The sequence below is a fragment of the Eucyclogobius newberryi genome, unplaced genomic scaffold (assembly GCF_026437365.1).
Source record: "Eucyclogobius newberryi isolate DKJ021-1_F unplaced genomic scaffold, fEucNew1.0.hap1 SCAF_17, whole genome shotgun sequence".
NCBI classification, from domain to species: Eukaryota; Metazoa; Chordata; class Actinopteri; order Gobiiformes; family Gobiidae; genus Eucyclogobius; species Eucyclogobius newberryi.
In genome coordinates, this window is record NW_027315801.1 from 30,585,301 (window position 1) to 30,606,743 (window position 21,443).

Below are 21,443 nucleotides of genomic sequence, written 5' to 3' on the forward strand. Positions count from 1 at the left end.
TGGGGGAATTCAGAAAATGCTGTCTTCAAATGAGACCAATAACGTGAAACGAGAATGCTTGAGATAAGTGGATGTTGTAATGCTATATGTGCCCATGCCAGAGCCAGGAGGTATCTCTCGTTTTGAAGCTCGGTGTGATGCTGTCTCTTTCATCTCTCACACCCCCGCCCCACGCTTGAGCACGCTGCGCTCGGGACGTTTGCCACTTGAGCCAAACGCTGAGTTGCCTGACTTCTGAGAGACAAAAGAACCACAGGAGAGAGAAGAGGGGGGCAGCAGGAGAATGAGGGGCGGGACGGCTCTGTTCAAACCATTTGAAACATCGGCTACAATAATGGACCATAAACACAGACAAGCGTCACATAAAAGTGCAAAAGTCACAAGCTGTCATAACTGTTTCAGGGCCAATCAGGCCTACAGAAGTATAAGCTCAAACACAGTAAAGTTAGTGGCCGTAAACACAGAGAACAGTTGAACAGTCGTATCAACTTACCAAAACCATGGCAAATTTCTCCTCCAGCTCTGTGGGATCAGGCATAGGCACCTTCAAAGGCATGATGTGATGCTTCATTTCTGACTGGCCGTCTACACTTTCTATATTTCCCATTTTGTTCAAGTAAATGATCCAGTTATTCAGGAGAAGCGCTTCTTTTCGGTGCGTCTTTTCTCTTCGTGCGCAGCGCACGCGCGTCCACCAGGTTCAACAGATGGTTCTGAACAATCCACTTTTCCACAGCGAGAAATAAAGTATTGTGTTTGTGGCCCAAAATGCCATTTATGTCACACGTTTTACAGTGTTTCCACTGTATTTTCCATCCAAACTTATTCTAACAACTAACAATAAAAGTCCATATCCACTGTCTCCAATGAAGTTCTTCTGCTTTTCCTGGCCAATCCATCACTTTCCAATGAGAAATGAGATAAAATGTCGACCAACATTAATTTAGCCTCTGCTCAACTTTCTTGGCTTCAGCGTGTTTCCATTCATTATTGTTGTGTGATCCTGATTAGACTTTTTGCTAGTGCCTCCACTCAGGGGGCAGGGCCCCTTCTTTTACCGCCCATTTCCGGGGGAGTTGCAGTTCCTATTGGCTGAGAGCACTGTCAATTTGGCTGCCCCTCCTGACATAGAAGACACATCTGTAGAGAAAGCCCCATGGGGAAACCCACATCCAGCTGCAGGAGTCAGAAGAGGCTTTGTTACACTCTAGCACCACCTGTCGTTCAAAATGAAGAATCAAGAAATAAACGTTTGATTCAAGCGCAAACTTTAATCAGCTGAATCAGCAGAAATGTGATATTATGTGAGCAACATCGCAAAGCAGCACGTTTATATTGTGTGTAGCATTTTGTTTATTTTAACAATTACAATTTCAGTATAGCAGCAATATTAAGAGCCACGCATATTTCCATGCTTTCTGTGAGGTCAAAGGTTCAGCCTTAACAACTGTATAAGCACAGTACAAGCAATAAACAGCATGGGAATGATGTAGGCATTTACATCTAGGCTACGGTGTCTCTAAGAAAGCACAGTGATTGCACTTCTGTCTTCACTAGTCTCTACACAGCTCTGAGTTAAATACATAATTTATAAAAGTGTAATTTCATAAATCTCTGTTTAAAACATATAAAATTTCATCCGAAACAAAATTATCCAATAATGACAATCTGTGCACAGTTTCATAATACTTAAGGCAAAAATACAAACATACAAGTCTTCAATTGGCAGTTAAAAATGAATAAACAGAGCTAAAACAAAAATAATCATTCATTTGGTCATTCTCACCCATCTCCATTGCAGTAGTACAATCCAGACTGTTGTGAACATGCAATTACACATACCCTCAGGTGCAATTGCAACATAGTTTCCTTTTTCTACATTTCTATTCAGCTAAATTTGCTTGAAGAACACTGTTTAAGATGAACACGTCACAGTTAATACTTCATGGGGATAAACAACATTTCGGTTATCAAATACAGACGGACCCTTTTTAGAGGTTTTCATCTTTTCTTCAGTGAAGGTGGTGATTTCTATTCAAGCTGAACACTTACAAATCACAGACAACTAAAGCAACACTAAACGTTGTATAGCTGAAGATTAAGCAGGCATAGTTTCTTCTAATTTGCTTCTGCCACCAGGTCATACCTGAGAATAAAACACAGGATGAAACAGTAAATGTCTGCACACATGAATCAATGACAAAAACAGAGTAGCAAAACAAAATACCATTGGGTCACACCAGTCTTAAGGTCCATTTGGTCCAGGTCCAGCTGCATCTGAGAGACCAAATGATGATAGATGAGAATCCAATATAAAACATTAAAGGACCCAATGCTTTTTACGTGTAGTTTTCTACCTTGCCGATGAGCTCCCTCTCTCTGCTGATAAAGGAGACGTTGTGCTTCACAGAAAGGTCCAGTTTTCTCTGGGTTGACTCCTCCAGTGAGAAATCGAAGTCAAATCTACAAAGAACAGAAGCAGTGGTGAGAAGGTCACGTCTCCAGACTAATGGAGGTGTCAGTCTCGCACCTCTCATTGAATTCGGGATTCAGGTCTCTCTTCTTTGTGGCAGTTCGTCTTTTAGTTGTAGCTTTTTTATCAGGCAGAAGGACGAAAGTAACATAAGGATCTGCTCCGTCCTTTGAGCAGGGTGCCAGGGCCCTGTAGGTACAATTTGAACGGTACACAAATATGAGCATTCTTCAAAGAATCCAATATTAAATCATAATAATGTAATAATAGTGCGGCCCAGGACCTGCAAGCATGTATAGTGATGAAAAGCCTGCTCTCATCCATGGAGTAAGCAATAGTAAGCTTCACTTGTCCAGCAGCACCACCGCCGCCATTTTCACCCGAACTAAAAAGTATACTTGTATTATTACTATTAAGCCCATTATGCATTGAATCGATGACACTTAATAAAAGCACCACATCTGCCTGTGGTGACAGCAAAGTGACTCACATGGAAAGACCACCCCGGTGTTTGAGGTCGAAATGAGCAGGGTCCCATTTGGGCATAACTTCATCAATGGTGACGTCACCCTCCCCCTTACGACACACTGCCTGCTGAGTGTCCAGGATCTATGAGAAATCACAAGTGGGTATAGAAGTAAATATATGATGAATCACAGTGATAATATATGACTGTATATAGTTGCAAACTGCATGTACCTTGAGTGCGATCCTCAGTAGTATTTGGCTTTCTGGCAGAGCTCCATCCAGGTTGAACCAGCGATCCAGAAGCAGCCCAGACTCCGAGAGGACCTGTCTGAGCGGAAATGTGACCGAGCCAAGACCGTGGCCCCAGCTGTGAGAGAGCTGAGCATAAACACATACATGCAGTCCATATTAGGATAATATCAAGGGCTTAGAATCAGAACATTCTGCTAACTTTACATGAGAAACATGTCGAAAAGTCTCATTGCCTAAATATTTTACAAATATCCATGGATACTACTGCAATAATTGCACAGGTATATTATCTGCTGCTATTGACCTTAACAATGCACAAATGTGTAATAAAGGTAGTGTATACCTTCACAGTGAGGATTTCATCTCGTGGGTCCCGTACCAGGAAATGAAAAGCTTCATCCCATCGTGGTGAGGCTGAGCGCTCAAAAACCTGGACAGCAACAATGAGTCATTTTTCAAAGTAATGGGTTTTAACGATCTCCTCTGTCGGTGCTCCTACCTTTGTCTTGTAAGATACATTTTTGAGGATAACCTCAACCCCAGCTTTTGGCTCCTTTCCATTTTTCTTCAACTGGAACGCAGTAATTCAATCACATGAAACATGCCTTAAATCGCAGAAGTCCTACAAGAAGGTCAAGCAGCTGTACAAGCCATCAGACCAAAGAGGTGTGGCGTAAACTACAATGTCACTGCTCATGTAAGTAAAGAAAACTCATTAACATAAATAACAAATAAATCCAGGAGGATAGACATGATCTCACCGGCAGACCGTGAGCCCGCTCCACATAGACAAACAGAAGCGCTGACGACGGCACAGCCTTGTTCTGATAAGACTGCTGTGACTGATACTGCAGGACCTAGATAACAATGAAGAATGATGAATAATATGATTGAAAAGATATTAATACATACAAAAAGGTGTATTGTTAAAGGCAAAAAACAATCCAACATTAAAACAAAATGTGCACGTAAGTACTAATTCTGTTATTACAATCCCAAACTGTCATAACAGTATTTTTCTTTTTCTTTTTTTTTTTAAATAAACAATTCCTCCTGACAGCCACTTTTAGCAAGCAGAATTTATTTCACCTCACAACATTTTAGTTTCTGAATGTTACCGAGGCAATACTAACCGGTTCCAGTCTGAAAACATCAGTCACTCGGGGAAGCCACTCAAGTACAAGGTGAACACGTCCAGACTTTACATCATTTAGAGTGTACCACTTTGACCAAAGAAATAATGGACTAAGATTAGATTATATATTCAAATTATGAATGCAATCTAAACGCGTTCAAATGAGACAGACATGTTTCACTTTGACTTACCGTGTCAATACATTGCACGCTTATGATATCGCGTAGGCTTAGTTTAAACCTGTAAAGGGAAACAGTGTATTAGTACTTATTATTACTGCCTGGTCAATAAAATGAAAATGTTACCACAATATTATTACTTGTATTCATTATTTTTGACATACCTTCCAAGAAAGTCATCCTGGTCAATGTCTTTATCGAATAACTCAAACTGAATCTCCTGACCCGGCAGTTGAGTCAATATCACCTATAGTTAAAACAGAATGCATTTATAAACTGCAGTGTACCAATTATCTACAATGTATTATGTATCAAACTGAAGCATTGTTACCTCATAGAGCTCGTTCCAAATAGGGTTCAGATTTTCTTTGATGGTGTGGCTCCTGAAAGTGATCCCGGCCACACGGATCTTCACGTATGGGTCGCTCTTGCCTTTTACCATGCCTCCCATGAAGTTGTCCTTGGCAATCAGGTTCTGTGCCTCCACCAACTGAATCCGCAGCACTCCCTGTTAGCGCCGCACACAAAACGGAGTCATAACTGTGTTGCCTCAGTGACTTTGACCCCTTTCAGATCTGGCATTAAAAATGTCCCGACTGAATGATTCATAGCCGACCCTGGATAGAACCAAGCGCTCGGGACGCATACATAATGCATATTTGAGGGAAAGAAAATATAGAACATAAAAGCATGGCGGTGTGCAGTACAAGAAGATTTATACTTCAGTTGCGAAGTCTGAATCCGGCGTGGCGTGCAGTGGTCGTGTTGATGGTGGTTTGGACAAGCCGCCGGGCCCCAGAGGATTCAGCTCTGAGGTTATTCCCCCTGGACCCATCCCAGGCCTGGAAGACAAAGGTCGAGGTGGGGTGGTAGGAGTGGCATCATCACTCAGCCACAAAACCTGTCACAACAGAACATATACAGGAGGTCATGGGAATGTTAAAACATTTTTTACAAATATGCATGTTTTTGAGCAGTGTCAAAATCTGCTCTTTATTCATTTTTTCTTGGGAGGTCAGATTAGAAATTGACTTTCTTATTATCATAATTTCTTGTAGCTTTCTTTAAAAGGTTTTTTTTGTCCCGTGGGCTTCATTTGACAGGACAGTGCAGTGAAACTGACAGTGCCTGCCCCACATGGCAGGGATAAGTGCTCTCGACCACAGGCAGCAATAATGGCATTTTAGCCTCTGATAATCTTAACTAAGACTGCAGATCATTTATTTTTTCTTTCGTCCATTGTCTCTTTTTAGCAGCTGCAATCACAAAATATTTGCCCCTTAGTATTTCCTTGGCTGTTTCAGAAGAAGGTCCATCGTCTTTCTTCTACTATGGATCATTGAGTAAAATAGCATTAAACCTCCAAAGAGAGTTTTTTTTTGTTTCTCCTACGAATCCTCGGTAATGTGACAAGATCAAATCTAATATATATATATATATATATATATATATATACTCTGGCACTGGGTTTCATCTCTCTCCAGATGTCTATTAACTCTATATTGCCAATTATATGGCGTTTCCAGTGATGAACAGATTTCAGACCTCCAGTGGCCGCTGTAAGTGGAGGTTAAACTCGCCACATGAGCCTAACCCTATCAATCAAGTCATCACCACCTGGTGGAGCGGACACTTTTAGCAAAGTAAACTCATTTCCATTTAAAAAGCTCCTTTAACTAACACAAATCTTCCATCTTTATCTTTGTGATCAAAATTTGATCAAAAGCTATTTTACTTAAAATTAATATAGCCAGTCTTTTCTTATGTGAACCTTTGTATATAAAAAATGTTTAAACTAACTTAATTTAGTTTATTTAGTTAGTGAGTTTCCTGTAAGTATGTAATATCTACTTTTTATTTAAATGTATTTGTCTCATTTATCTTTGACCATTTGATTGGGAGCATTATACCGTTAACATTAAAAGATGTTATATATTTACCAATATTTAGGCCAATGCTTGGAGTTAAGTTATTTCTTGGTGACAAGAAGTAAAAAGGGCCTTCCGTGATGGCTATCGCTATGCTAAGTACCAGTCCACACAAATGTGGATAAGACAAACCACTTCCCCTGCTAACCGCTGCTGCAGCATTTATGATCTCAACTGCACACTTGATAATACTGAGCACTCATACTGAGCATTTAACTGAGTGCATACAATTACAAATACATCTTTAAAGCAAGTAGCTTACTTAGCACTTTAAGTATAAACGTAACACCAACATAAAGCATTCAACTATATATACGTAATGAAAATAAATAAATAAAGCAAATTTATAAAGCACATATCCTACATAGCATCCATCTATCTATATGTTTGGTGCCATAAATATCACCTTCAGATCATGTACTAGAGCTCTTTGTTTGTTTGTTTGTTTGTTAATCCACGTTTTTTTTAAACAAGGTGCCATTTTAATATTTCTTTAGCCTTAACTAAACTACCGATAACTAACAAAGATGAAAGAAAGATAAGGTAAAAACACACATAAATGACCCATTTGAATAAACTCAAGGGTTTTGTTAAAAGTCTGTAAACACTGATTGTGAGATTTGTTTTTGGGTAGGAACAGTGTGTAGTTTGAAAAGATACATTTAAAAAACCCTCCATTATATGCTCAAACATACACACACATACCCCTCAACACCCCTATAGGTCCCGCGTGTGCGCGCACACACACACACACACACACACACACCCCTCAACACCCCTATAGGTCCCGCGTGTGCGCGCACACACACACACACACACACACCCCTCAACACCCCTATAGGTCCCGCGTGCGCGCGCACACACACACACACACACACACACACCCCTCAACACCCCTATAGGTCCCGCGTGCGCGCGCACACACACACACACACACACACACTCCTCAACACCCCTATAGGTCCCGCGTGCGCGCGCACACACACACACACACACACACTCCTCAACACCCCTATAGGTCCCGCGTGCGCGCGCACACACACACACACACACACACACTCCTCAACACCCCTATAGGTCCCGCGTGTGCGCGCGCACACGCACACACACACCCCTCAACACCCCTATAGGTCCCACGCGCACACGCACGCACACACGCACACACACACACACACCTAAGTGTATGCCCCCAGGACTCTTCTAAATACAAACACACTGTAGACACCCCCCCTCTGTCTGTTAATGAACATACATTCTGTAAAGACGCTAGATTGTAGCCATGGGCACATTTTAATCCCACATTCACTCTCACAAACACACTCTCATTCCTATTTTCACCACCTCTGTGATTTTGGTTTTTGATATGTCTAATAAAATATTTACATCTTCTGCATTTTTTCAAAGTGTCAGAAATGACGTGCATTAAAAGAGTTAAGCAATAAATGTTTGAAAAAGAATATACAACGATATTTTTTACAATGTATATTCCAATCATAATAATAACATCATTTAAAACTGCATACAGGGAGACTAACCCTTAGCACCATCTTGAAGTAGATCTTGCTTGCCAAGCCTGAATTTTCCAGATGAAACCACTGGTCCACTGTGAGTTGTGGAGAGGAGAGGACACGACTCAAAGGAATGCTCAGACTGCCCAATGAAAAAGCCCGGTCATCATCTTTCACCTGACAAAATAAAAGCATCCTTGATTATATTGCAATTGAAACCCGAGGAGAAATACACACACATACTTAAAGTTAAATTACATACTTGAATGTCAATGTCTTGTTTGCAAGGGTCTTGAATGAAAAACGTGAAGGCGTCCTCCCATGAAGGATTTGTGGTCCCATAACAAGTCTGTGGATTTGAAAAAGCGAAGCAAAATAGAAATAGGGCAGTGCAATTATGATAATTCTATCGAGACTGATATTTAGTCATTTCCATTTGTCAGTGACATACTTGGGTCTACAGCCAATCCTCTGTCAGTAAAAGCAAATGGTTTGGAGCCAGGTTCAAAAAATGTGACTATTTTTGTGTTAAATGGAAATGATTAAAAGTCTGATTTGTTTACGTTCAAGAATTTGTTTTTATTCTTTTTTAGACAGAATAAAATTGGATTGAAAATAGTGATTGATGAAAAAGATCTTCCTCGTCTTACCTTGCTCTCTTTAGTCGTATCCTGAACTGAGATCTGCACCATAGGACTTGGATCTTTGTTTCCTTTTCTCATCTGAAAGATAATACAGCGCTTTAGCGTCAGATGTACTTCAATAGTGCCTTTGTAGAGTTATGACACAGTCTTACAGGTAAAGCATGAGCCTGATCTAGATAGACCGCCAGGATGGCCGCAGACGGTGGATCAGAGGTTCGACTGGTCACATTTTGGTTCTTCTGGATGACCTGAGTCCAGTAACACAAATATGAGTAGGGAAGATAAAGAATAAAACCAGCAGAGCGCTCTTCAAAATTCAGATTCTACCTCACTCAGTCTCTCTGCAGAGGACAACAGGGAAAGCCACTCCAGTCTGAGGTGGACATTGCCACTTGGGACGTCCCGTAGATTGAACCACTGTTGGATACGCAGGAATGGAGCAGGAAAAACATATTTAGAATCTGATTTGTTTCTTAGCAACAGGAAGAAGGAACTGCAAAAACATCGAGATCACAAGAGAATCACATGAAGATTTCAAGTACGGTTGGTCACATGTCAGGGATTACTGCAGTCTTTCATCACTTCTTTGACTCAAATTAATAACATGATTTTAACTGAGAAGTTTAAAAATGTATTTGTTGAAGTAGCCGGACATATTGGTGTTTAAAAGAGGCAATGTCTTACAACTTACATCATCCACGACTCTGGCCTTTTTTACAATGTCAAGATCCACCTTAACCCTGAAAGAGAGCAGACAGGAGCAGCACACAATCAGGGCTTTTATTCAAAGACACATAAAGCAACTCTTTAATTCGAGCCGTAGAAGAGATGGGAGCGTGAGAGGAACATAGAGACACATTGTTAATGAAGAAGCTACCTGCCCAGGAAGTCATCCTGGTCTGGGTCTTTGTCAAAAACTTCCACCTCCAACTCCTGACCAGGCACTTCATGGACAATCACCTGACATACACACACACAAAAATGGATGTACACAATACGCACCACAAAGATACTATCATAAGCAAGCATTTCCAACTACAGCACATGACATGCAAACAGAATAACAGCAGCTACATTTCACCATTAGTCAATGTCTTGTTTAGTGTTAAAAACAAGAACTAATGTGACTTTGTAAAAGCATTTTAAAATGAACTTTAATATCTCAGAAATCGAGGATTCCTCTTAAAAGGGACACAGATAATATCTGTAAAAGCTGCAAAGAAGCCAAATACAGCTTTTAAGCACCAAAGACCTTCAGCCTCTACAAAGCAAGAACACCAACACCGAGCAGGGGCGACCACAGAAATGGGCAATATCCGACTTCTGAATGTAAAGACAGTTATAAACCGGTTCTCTGTATTACTTATACTGTTTTACCCTCTCACCTCAAACATCTCCCTCCACTGTGGGTTCAGATTGCTGTCCACATGATGAGACGTAAACACCTGGGTCCCCACACGCAGCACGGCATAAGGGTCTGACTTTCCATCAATTAACCCTTTAATAACAGTGTCTTTGGCTGTCAGGTTCTCAGCCTCCAGCAGGTGAATGCGCACTACCCCCTGCAAATGGCACAGCGCAGATCATCACATAAGATTCATGGAAAAGCATTGAAATAGGTGAAACATAACAGTTTTGTGCAGTCTGCTTGAGGGTTGTACACAAAAACATCCGCCTTTGTCATTTGTTCATTGTGTAACAGGTACCCTTGGGAGAGGAGAGCGGAGCTGTGCAACAAGAAGATTGGACACCAGGGGAATGGTGAGGCGGTTGGGGAGAACCAGGTGCGAGGCGATGGCATCCATAATCATTGTGTCCGACATGGCACTGTGAATCAGCAAATACAAATGTTTATTTAAAATGAATTAAAGAGCAAAATAAATGGTTTCTCTTCAAATCTATAGAATGTATTAAACATGCATCCATTATTTCTCATTGTTCATGAAATAATTATATTACATTAATAGTGGATTTGTGTTAAACAACTATGGACATCTAACTAGACTTCTGCAGCCACTCAAAAGTCAAGTAATCTGACATCTCAGCGTCACTGACAAGTTACAACTGTATTTTCAAAATGACATTTGAAACTTACTTTAGCCCGGGAATATCCAAGAGGTTTGTTAATCCTGTCCAGTTGATATCCAGTTTCTGTAAGTAGATGAAATGACGCTTACAAACTGTATATACGTACTTATAATATAAAATCTATTAGTGGTGACATACTTACTGGTCTACGGATAAAAAACATTGTGATAGCTCCAACGAGTGGTACATCTCCAATTAGAGGTTCAAGGATGACACGCAGCTTTCCATGGAGCTACACCAAAAAAGCATATTCATTCACTATATTCTTCACTTTTGCTATGAGAATTAGATTTTATTTAATATATCTACCTGAACACCTTTCACACCAGCCTTACAGAAGTACTTTTTGATTTCCACATTGATCTCAACATCACCTGCATAGCTACAAGAAAACAAAAACTCACTTGAATCCTTAGATCAACTGTAGCTAGAGCAGAGAGCTTCAGAGGCGAGGAAAAGTAAATATTTACCAGCTCTAATATTCTAGACATTTTATAGTAGCACTATAAAACTAGACAGACTAGTTGTTAACACTTGATTAAACAGCATGGAAAGTGTCGTTACCTCACATACAAATCCAACATAACTTGTCTTTTATCATGTTCAGTGTGAGCTTTTACACCTGCGATCTTCAGAGCCTGTGAAGACAACGGGCGTGTTCAACAAAGCTAATGAACAAACAAAGTCAATGTACTTAAGAGCTGCAAACTGGCTCTGAAAAGCTGTATGAAGTTTGAAAGAATTAGACATCTATTCCTGTATTTTTCAAAAGGCTTTTGCATTTATACCTTATCTCCCAGATTGACCTTGGTGAAGCTTAGTGTCTGCAAATGAATGCTGGACGCCCGAATGGTTGGAGCAATGGTCTCGACGAGCAATTTCTCAAGGTACTGCCCGATGAATGGCCATGCTTGCTGCAATATCTAAGTAAAAGAACATTTGACAGTCAAACTCTACGTCAATTATAACAGATAATTCAAACCAATTAATAAAAACAATGCAAATTAAAAAGTCAATCCAAGGTAACAAAGAAACATCTCAACACAACAAAATCCACATGAATAATTTATAATGTTTATGTGAGTGTTTATGTTCAAGGCAAAGTAGAAACACTGCTAATTCTAAGAATAAGTAGATAAAAACTATACTGTCCACACACACACACACAGAGAGAGACACACAGAGACACACACACACACACACACAGAGAGAGCGAGAGAGAGAGACACACACACACAGAGAGAGACACACACACACACACACAGAGAGAGACACACACACACACACACAAACAGACACAGACGCAGACAGACACACACACACACAAACAGACACAGACGCAGACAGACACACACACACACACAGACAGACACACACACACACACACACACACACACAGAGAGAGACACACACACACACACACAAACAGACACAGACGCAGACAGACACACACACACACACACACACACACACAAACAGACACAGACGCAGACAGACACACACACACACACACACACACAAACAGACACAGACGCAGACAGACACACACACACACACACACACACACACACAAACAGACACAGACGCAGACAGACACACACACACACACAAACAGACACAGACGCAGACAGACACACACACACAGAGAGAGACACACACACACACACACAAACAGACACAGACGCAGACAGACACACACACACAGAGAGAGAGAGAGAGACACACACACACACACACACACAAACAGACACAGAAGCAGACAGACACACACACACACAGAGAGAGAGAGACACACACACACACACAGAGAGAGACACACACACACACACACACACAGAGAGAGACACACACACACACAGAGAGAGACACACACACACACACACAGAGAGAGACACCCACACACACACACACAGAGAGAGAGAGACACACACACACACACACACACAAACAGACATAGACGCACAGACAGACACACATACACACACACACACACACCCTTATGCAACCAATGCTATAGTGCAGGGTTCCCTCACCGAGCGCCGCCCAAGATGTAATATTTTGCCTTCCATCAACCAGATGTAAACCAGGTCTATAACTGAATGTCCACACCAGCTGTTTGAAAACCACAGGTGTTGTTTAAGATTTGGAGTGACAGTAAACCCGCTTGTAACGTCCCTTTAGTGTTAGATTCTGTGTGTCTATGTTAAGTGTAGGAGCACAGTGCTAGTCCAGTCAAAATGTTTGTCAAACTCGTGACCCATTTGCTGCTTCTAACAGTTCTACAAACAGAAAAGAATGTGACGGAGGCCTTCACTAGCCCTCTGACAACATTTTTGCTATCATTTGGTGCATTATGGCTCCTATCATAATTACATGCACAAGTAGAGAGAGAAAGCTGGGGGAAATGACGCCATTACAATGTGCATCTCCTGTGCCTGAGTTCACTGGGTTTTCCTATTTCACAAGGGCAATGGATTTTAGTATTCTATCCACACTTTCACAGCAAAGGTACTGTACAGGAAAGGGGGGGGTTCTTCAATATCATCTCAGTCTCTCCCCGGTCACTTCATTACCGCTCATCAGTGTCTGCTGCGATGTGCAGGCTGCAACAGGAGCCCCATCGACACAGCTATTTATCCACCACCATCAATATCAAGTCAGAGACAATACAACATTGTCTGGAAACTTTCAATGAAATGAATACACATACCTTATTCATCCACTCTACTTGTTCAACATCGGGAAAATTGACCTGTGAATATACAAAAATATGAATTATAAGTAAAATATAATAAATGGCTTATAGAGTAATAGGGCCCTCATACATAGGTCTACCTGCAATATATACATATAATAAATGCCCCAATGGCAGATGAATTATCTTCAGTGACAAATAGGTTTGTGTGCCCTGATGCAGGATGGAAGTTGTGACTTTCAGGAAACTGAAAGCACAGGCAATAAAATGACCCACAAACCACAGGGAAAATAATCTTTCAATTAGACTCGTGACGTGCTCTGTGTGTCTATTGATGATGGATTATACTCTGTGTTGTGTTGTTTTAGCTGGTGGTAGTCATCTTAACAGAGATATAACATTCAAACCACATTCTTCAGCTTCTTCCCCAGGCAGTGCACAGGAGAATGTCTAAATATGGCTTGAAACTGAAAGGATGAGTGAACTTAAACATGGGTGACCGTGAAAACTATCAGGACTCTTACCCAAGGAGGCAAATCCCCTTTGCTCCGGAGAACCTTTGCGGTGGTGAATTCCCTCTCATTCTCCAGGAGGTACATTGCAGATCTGAGTCTCATCACTTTCTCCAGCCGGCTGTGCTTCCATCCCATGTAGACCATGAGCGCGAGCAGGACCAGGCTGATGCTGAAGCCGTAGTATCCCGCCAGGTACACGGGCAGCAGCGCGCCCAGGCATTTACCGAAGGACCACAGCACCGTGACGGCTCGCTCCCCGCGGGGACGGCTCATCTCCGCAGTGGCATCTGTGGACGACATCTCCTGAAGCCGCCGGGACACTCTGGCTCCAGCCGTGTGCGTCTCTGTGACGGAGTGGCGAGCGCCGGACGCGCTTGGCCGGTTCAATAAATCGCGGGCATCGAGGAAACGCGCACAATTACGATCGTTTACCGCAAAGGTTCTCGTTTGTGGCGCGCACCAGCATTTACGTGCACAGCCTCTCTACCTCATTATGGACTGATCGCGTGAAGAGCAGAGCCACGAGGGCGGGCGCTGCGCGGAACAATCCTCCACAAGCTCCAGTAGAAACCTCTGAATTGACTTGTAGCGTCACACACGGAGCCGGGAGGAGTCGGGTCGTCGTGGTAAAACTGGCACCGTGAATTATGGCTGTGGCAGTGACACTGAAGATGATTATTGCTTCAGAAAAAAAGGAATGATTTAGTTTATTTCCTTGTTTGTACCAGAGAACGGCCCGTTATCCGCTTTACTTAAGTGACGTGCGCACGCGCTCCTCTGCTCTGCGGTGTTGGCCACAGTAAACACGTTGTGTCCAATCTAAACTCACTGTGTACACGTATCTAAACTGTATATACACCAATATATACACTTAACCGTGTCCACAGTTCTGTTCAGACTGACCGTGGCTCACACTGCAGCCTCAAACACGGTTACGCACCAACAGTTTTCAGGCTCGTCGCTCAGTGTGACCGGGGGAAAACCCTCCTAATCCCTGATTCATCTGGAAACCAAACCTCCACGGACTAAACAGTGTGCTTCTGTCGTTTAGCAGTGTTAATTAAATTAATTAAATGAAGCTTGTCACTTTATCTTGCCTTCTGTCAAGCTTTTGTGCAATCAGCTATAAATTTGATCTTAAGTGGCAAAATCAGACGTTAGAGGTCGCGGTCAAAAATATGAGATTGTGAAACACATGTCTTGACAAATCACGCAGTCAGAAGTGATGTCAAAGCTGTAGAGTTCAGGAATACAAAAAAGGCAAGTCATATTGACAGTGATGGGAAGAATATGGTGAACATTTAAATACCTGCATTACATTTTTTCCCAATACCAGAGTATTGTATTCTGAATGATTTCACAAGTCACATTTTATTAGTTTTACATCTATAAAACTTATCACAAATGCACCAAAGCACTGTATTCTTAGCATCCCTTAATTGCCTGATTTAAACCTTAATTGTGTGCTAAATACCATGACATCTTAGATTTAGAATCGTTTTCATATCAAAAATGTACTCAGAAGTATTCTGAATACATACCGGCAGTTCTTTCTAAATTAGGAAAGACAGTTGTTTTAAAGCAAAACTTTTAATCACAGTAAAAATAAACAAATTAAGGGTTTCTTGGACATGTAGAGGGCCCAGCACATTGACTGAAAGCTTATTGTCCAGTAAGTCTGTCTTCAGCGTTCAGCTTAATGTACAGGCTGCTCCCGGAGGCGCCTGGGTCAACAGAACTCCTTATGTCTTCAACTCTCTGGGATGTAGTGCGTCACAGAAGACTCAAGACAGTTTACTTGGATCTCTGCCTCATCTTTCTTCTTTTACGCTTCAGCCTGTCAAAGAAACATTAATTAAGGACATTTGTGGTGGTAATACATTTGACCAATGGCCAGCAACGTTCATTGAAATAATGTTGCGGTGATCCTTCATCTCACCTGCGCATGCGCTTCTTCCTCCACTGCAAAGACAAACATAAAATACGATTTAAAAACGCTGAACTCTGCCTATGTTACGTCAGTGTTCACAAATCAAAATGTACTAACTCAGTGTGTGTGGAAGTATTAAGAGTTATAAAGTGACATGTTTACCAAAGGAAACAAATGCTTTAGTTTTGATAATGGACATTTGCAGATTTACAAATTATACTGTCAATCCAACATTAATTATATAATTTTGAGAAACGCATGAGTAAATTCCCCCTAAAACAAAGTGTGTTGATAAACCAGGGCAGAGGCGTGTTTTAGCTACTACCGCTACTAGCACGAGTTTGCAAGCGTCTTACATTCGCATAATACTTAAAAACACTAACCTTTGCCCTCATTTCGAGAAGACAAACCTGAAAACAAGATGATTCAAAAAACAGAAGGTTAGGATGACTGACAAAAGCGAAGATTTAACATGGATCGTGAACGAGGCAAAGCCGAAACATACCAGTCACGCCAACGACGTCTCTTTAAAGTAGACGTCATTATTCAGCGACCGTATTTATTCGTCAGGCAGTTCGAAATGAATTGTGGGAAATTGAGTGCGCTGGGTTTTGGGCACGGTGCAGTTTTTGTCATGGAAGAAAAAGATCAAATAAACATTCATACTATCGATCTATAGTTTTGGCTCACAGACAGTTTTAATAAAAAAAAAGTATTGTCGATGTAATCCAGGATTGACACGAAACATACAAAACAACATTACAAACCCAACGGCATGCGTTCGCACATCCGGAAACTTGTGCAGTGGCAACAGAGTCCGCCATTTTGAAAGGGGCACAACAGCACGTCTACTACATACGAAATCCAGGAAATATGAGGCCAAAATGCCCAAAACCTGCGTTCTGTTAGGACATTGCTCTGTTGACTGACCAAGAAATGATAGCTTTGTTGTGTACCTTAGTTTGCCATTATCGAAAAGGATCCAGTCGTGTTGGATTTTATATATCGTGTGCCCCTTTTAAAATGGCCGCTATGGGGAAGTCCCGGCTGAATGACGTCACCGCTGATGATTAACGTGTCAGATGCATGAAAGCCCACCTGTGTTGTGAACGTGTATGAGTGACGCGCATGAGTGAAGAAGAATGAATTGTGTAGATGTTAATATTTATTATTTGATTTATTTACAATAATGGAAATGTGTTTTATATCTGTGGGGGGATTTAGAAAAGCCCAACCGGGGACAGTAGAAAATTAGTACTGGCTATAAACTTTGTATGCATCACATCGGCTGCAAGCCTTGTTTTGTAACTATGTATGATTGCATTATCCCTGTCAAATAAATAAAGTATAGATCCGTAATCATATGTGAATGTCCATCCATCCATCCATTTTCTACCGCTTGTTCCCTTTTGGGGTCGCGGGTGACATATATGTGAATGTGATAAACAAAAATGTGAATAGAACCATGGAGGTAAAAAAACAAACATGTTAATCAATTGCTGTAAACTACAATACAAACACTCAACTGATGGTATGTGGCTTTTTAATGTTTCCAAAAATAGTCTCTGGTAGTTGTTTTACAAAGGCATCCATAAGTTTAACAGGTATGGAGATCTTATGTAAGCACAGGTGTGGAGATCTTATGTAAACACATCAGCTGTAGTACTAGAAGCAATGTAAACCCAACACCCATTACTGTTTAAATTACATGTTCAAAAAGTCCATTTAAGTCTGTTTTGAGAAGGAGCAATGCTTATTTAACAGTGTACTAAAAACACCAACAAGGACTAGTTGTAAAAAAAACCTCAATGGTTTGTTTTTTGACAATTGTAACACAGTAAAATAGGTTGATGTGCTAGAATACTAAAGGGATACTAAAGGGATCATCATCCCGTCATATTTTCAGTTAAATTCATTTTATTTTTTAAAATCTTTACAATTATAGTGAAAAAGTGAGACTCAATGTCAGTCAATGAGGGAAGCATGTGGAGATATCATACATGTATGTCTCTTTATGACATCCTGCCCATCACCATCTCAAAGGACGGTTGGGAAAACACCCCAAACTAACATTTGCTTGAATTACTCAGTGGCAATTTTGACAAGTGCCTTTGTTGGGACACAAAGAATTTGTGATTTTCTTTGGGACAGCAGATCTCAATCACAAAGCCAATATTTCTACTCTGCTTCTTCAGTCTCCGCCACTTGTCCTGTTGCACTCTCAACAGTTTTTGAAGCCTGAAAGACATTTAAATACAATTTCATCATTTGCTCACATTTACATTAAACATACAAAACATTCTATACAATTATTATTACCTTCTTTTTCTTTTTCTTTTGTGCCTTTCGGCTAGCTGAACTTTGCAGCAAAGTCTGGGTGGAACAAAGAAAAGACGACATTGTAACTTGAGGATTAACTCAAACAAAACAATTGGCATCACCATCCCAAAATAAATTACTTTACATAAGATTTGTATATGTCATGTTATTAATTTACCTTGAGCTCTGGATCCTCCACATCAAACTCTGACTTGTAGAGTTCTGGATCCAAGAGGCTATTTGTGATACGCAGTGGTCCATTAGCCATGAGTAGCACAGTAAATTTAAACTGGGCAACGAATTCACCTAAACATGGAGAAAGTAAAATAAGTGGCATGTTTAAAACGTTGGATTTAGGCAATAAGGCCCAAAGTAAGCAACTCGGAGCAAATTGATGGAATGTATGCAGTATGTATTGTATATGTGTATACACACAGACACGCACTGAAAATGCAGAATAAATACAATCATTAAACTGTCACCTTCTTTCTCTTGTAGCACTGAAAACGGCTGCAACAATTCATGCTTGGCACACTCGATCACTCCCAATTTGGCCTTTCCTTCATCCTCAAAAGCTCTGGGGAAATATAATTTGAGTCAAGAAGATAATTTTTCTGTTTGCAATTCCCAATTCAATTAAAAATACAAACCTCAGAGTAAATGGCATTCTATCAAAGCGCCTCTCCATTTCACTAAAGAAAGCACGAGAGGTCTTCATCTTCAAGCCATACACCTTGTTTGGGTCCCTTTTGTAGACAGTGGTCCTTTGTCCCCCATCCTTCGCCTGAGTATGTAAAACAATGTGCTATTAAAGTTTTATTGATACACAATTAAAAAGACACATGAAGCTTTTTTCACCTTTCCCTCTCCTGTACTAACAAGGACATCAACTGCATATACTTCATGCACCTCAAATTCAGCCTTTTCATGGTCCTTTCTGGTAAAAGTGAGAGATTTAAAACACAAGTTTAAAAAGTACATACAACCTTAAAAGTGCACTGTGCAACTTCTCTAGTGGAAGGTACGCCACCTGCCTCCATGGTAATAGAGATGTTTTACTTTGACTAGTATGTTCCATAGTATGATAATTAACTTGAATCTCATGATGAAAAGCAGGTTAAGTTACAGGCCAAATCTGAGGAGAGGGAACCCCACTTAAAGAATGCATGTTATTTTCCAGGTAATTGAGCAATAAAACACCAGTCATTAAATGAATGGTAAATATATGCATGTAGAGCCCCACTATGGCAAAATATAGGTCAAGCAATAACATCTTCATGGAGACAAGCAAGTGGCGTCACCAAAACATTACAGTGTACACCTCAGCCAATATTTCTCACTTTTGCTGGTCAGATGGATTTTGGATGATTGTTTTCTCCCCATCAATGACATGCTGCTTTAGTTGGTGGGACAGCATACCTGAAGAAAAGAAACAGTGAGGAAAACTGAAAAACATAAGTATAGTAAGTACAGTCTTACCCTCAATAGGGGAACACTTGAATGACTTTGAAATCTTGTTCCAAGCTTCTGTGACCTGAGAGTTCTGGTGGAGGAAAGTTTACAAAAAGGTGAGATGGGACAGAACCAAAGCATGGTGGGGCAGAGGGGTACAGAGGGGTACAGAGAGGGACAGAGTGCATGGTACAGACAGTGTGCCCCCCCCATGTCTGATGTAAAGTAATAAGACAGTGAAACATTTGTACCTGGTTTCCTGGTTTCACAAGACGCAGGGCTGCTTCAGCACAAAGGTGTGCCGCTTTGATAACGTCAGCCTTTCTTCCAGTCAGTGGATTCTCCTAAAATAATTTAGAATATACATATATCAGTGAGTTAAAAATTGAAGACCCGGAGGTTTGGTTTAGGGCAGTGGTTCTCAAACTGTGGTAGAGGGATATCTCTGCCATTAATTTAATGCATATTTTTGTCCTCCTTTGAGTTAGTCCTGGTTTAGAATTGGCAATTGCGTCTTTTAGACCTGATTTAGATCAAGTGGTAATCAGAAGGCCAAATATCTTAATATGTGGTGTCAAAAGGAATGAGAACCACTGGTCTAGGAAAAGGAAGAGCATCAGAAATCTACCCTAGTCACTCCCACAACAAAGGAGTGTGCCACGTTTGAGATGAAGCCATCGACATGCACACCCAAGTCACTGCAAAGAAATAGATATAAAATGTGACCGATCTTAAATATAAGCTTGAGGAATAATATCAGTGGAATTGGCAGCTTACATTTTTATGAGGTCACCATCCTTTAAAATGACATCGGGGTCACTCTTGAGAGGAGAATAATGGCATACACAGTTATTAATGGAGACACACGTCGGAAATGCAACACCTGTAACAGAAAAGCACATAACATGGTTACAGAGAAAGTAAAAAAAAATAACTAAATGATGAATAAAAACAACACGTCACCTTTCTTCATTTCTTTTTCCCTCTTAAAGACTTTTCCAGTTTCTTGCATGATGAAGGCATCTCCTTTTTCACAAAGACTTAGCACAGCCACTCCTGGTGTAGCAGCTTCAAAAACAAACTTCAGAGCTCCTGCATATTAAAAAAGAAAAGCACACAGTTTGTTAGTCATTATAGGGGAAATCTGTGTCAATATAGTAGATTCTACAGAGTGAACCGTTATGGGCTGAATATCTTAGCACCTTGACTAACAGTGAGACAGAAGTGAATCTGCATCGCTTTAAATACAATAGAGATGATGGCGAGAATGTGTTCCGAGTCAAAAGTTTTTTAAATATTATTGTTTTAAGAGTTACTTGACTTACATTTGATTTTTATTTTTAAATATTGAATTTGAGTGTTTCAAACTTGCTGTAGTCATCATACGCTGAACACGTTAGTGGCTAGTTAGCTCAACTAGAAGCGATAGCTAAATCAGGCCTAGCATAACAGGCTATACTTGCAGCACAGTCACGGGACTTAAGCACGAATATATCGCATACTTGTGTGTGACATTTGCGGTGCAAGGATTTGCAACAATTAAAGGTTAAACCATACAAACAGCTGCTCGAGTAGGAATAGCTGACCATGCTAGCTAACATGTTCTTACAGCAGAGTTCATTCATAACGGCACGTTGTCAGGGGCTTACGGTTTGCTATTTCGGCTCCCATTTTGTATTTGGTAACAACCACATCTTCTGCAATGGTTTGCTCCTGCGAGTCCTCATCTCCAGACATGTTGGCAGCGTGTTCACGAACTCCGGGGAACTTTTCCGTCCGAGGCTGTCAGAGACAGAGGAAAGACCACGCTGCACGCGCTGCTCGAGTACAGCTGCCTACTGGCGACAGCGCGACAGA

At 40.9% G+C, this 21,443-nt stretch overlaps 3 protein-coding genes and 1 long non-coding RNA gene across 6 annotated transcripts in view; all 4 read right to left on the minus strand.

The window, feature by feature from the left end:
• The window catches only part of fmnl3 (formin-like 3), a 33,617-nt gene extending 32,609 nt beyond the window's left edge, over positions 1–1,008 (minus strand). For 2 of the 3 annotated variants that reach the window (XM_072449926.1, XM_072449924.1), the window contains exon 1: positions 494–1,007. In XM_072449926.1, the coding sequence (XP_072306027.1) occupies positions 494–607 (114 nt within the window). In that variant the 5' untranslated portion in view covers positions 608–1,007. Of the gene's footprint in view, positions 1–493 lie in introns of all 3 variants that reach the window. The other variant, XM_072449925.1, reaches the window with a different exon arrangement.
• Positions 1,009–1,251: 243 nt separating this feature from the next.
• Positions 1,252–14,386, minus strand: esyt1a (extended synaptotagmin-like protein 1a). Its single transcript, XM_072449930.1, has 31 exons — positions 13,895–14,386; positions 13,386–13,427; positions 11,464–11,598; positions 11,240–11,313; positions 10,985–11,057; positions 10,818–10,907; positions 10,683–10,738; positions 10,294–10,414; positions 9,973–10,149; positions 9,465–9,547; positions 9,279–9,327; positions 8,915–9,004; positions 8,740–8,835; positions 8,594–8,665; positions 8,206–8,292; positions 7,971–8,120; positions 5,229–5,408; positions 4,839–5,015; positions 4,672–4,754; positions 4,520–4,568; positions 4,327–4,416; positions 3,955–4,050; positions 3,693–3,764; positions 3,537–3,623; positions 3,173–3,319; positions 2,964–3,082; positions 2,757–2,858; positions 2,531–2,662; positions 2,358–2,463; positions 2,228–2,277; positions 1,252–2,146 (listed from the first exon to the last, which is right to left on the minus strand). The coding sequence occupies exons 1-31, from the start codon at positions 14,183–14,185 to the stop codon at positions 2,119–2,121; spliced, it is 3,204 nt and encodes a 1,067-aa protein (XP_072306031.1). The 5' UTR covers positions 14,186–14,386; the 3' UTR covers positions 1,252–2,118.
• A 1,070-nt stretch (positions 14,387–15,456) lies between these two features.
• On the minus strand, positions 15,457–16,377 carry LOC140362481 (uncharacterized). The gene is made up of 4 exons (XR_011927100.1): positions 16,321–16,377; positions 16,199–16,225; positions 15,825–15,847; positions 15,457–15,722 (listed from the first exon to the last, which is right to left on the minus strand). It is a non-coding gene; the product is annotated as an uncharacterized lncRNA (long non-coding RNA).
• A 964-nt stretch (positions 16,378–17,341) lies between these two features.
• On the minus strand, positions 17,342–21,438 carry LOC140363402 (proliferation-associated protein 2G4-like). The gene is made up of 13 exons (XM_072449931.1): positions 21,236–21,438; positions 20,550–20,678; positions 20,364–20,469; positions 20,215–20,284; positions 19,838–19,930; positions 19,614–19,677; positions 19,475–19,553; positions 18,993–19,071; positions 18,785–18,918; positions 18,617–18,711; positions 18,313–18,440; positions 18,135–18,188; positions 17,342–18,053 (listed from the first exon to the last, which is right to left on the minus strand). The coding sequence occupies exons 1-13, from the start codon at positions 21,321–21,323 to the stop codon at positions 17,994–17,996; spliced, it is 1,179 nt and encodes a 392-aa protein (XP_072306032.1). The 5' UTR covers positions 21,324–21,438; the 3' UTR covers positions 17,342–17,993.
• Between the last annotated feature and the right edge of the window lie 5 nt (positions 21,439–21,443).

Bases quoted from the DNA above. Each gene is read 5' to 3' on its own strand.
- esyt1a (XM_072449930.1), bottom strand. From the start codon at position 14,185: ATGTCGTCCACAGATGCCACTGCGGAGATGAGCCGTCCCCGCGGGGAG. The intron at 9,548-9,972 runs GTGAGAGGGTAA...TGTGTATGTCAG, and splicing joins AGTGGAGGGAGATGTTTGAG to GTGATTGTCCATGAAGTGCC. The intron at 2,147-2,227 runs GTATTTTGTTTT...TTTTATTCTCAG, and splicing joins AAGACTGGTGTGACCCAATG to GTATGACCTGGTGGCAGAAG.
- LOC140363402 (XM_072449931.1), bottom strand. From the start codon at position 21,323: ATGTCTGGAGATGAGGACTCGCAGGAGCAAACCATTGCAGAAGATGTG. The intron at 20,285-20,363 runs GTAAGCTGCCAA...ATTTCTTTGCAG, and splicing joins GATGGTGACCTCATAAAAAT to TGACTTGGGTGTGCATGTCG. The intron at 19,554-19,613 runs GTAAGACTGTAC...TCTTTTCTTCAG, and splicing joins CAAGTGTTCCCCTATTGAGG to GTATGCTGTCCCACCAACTA.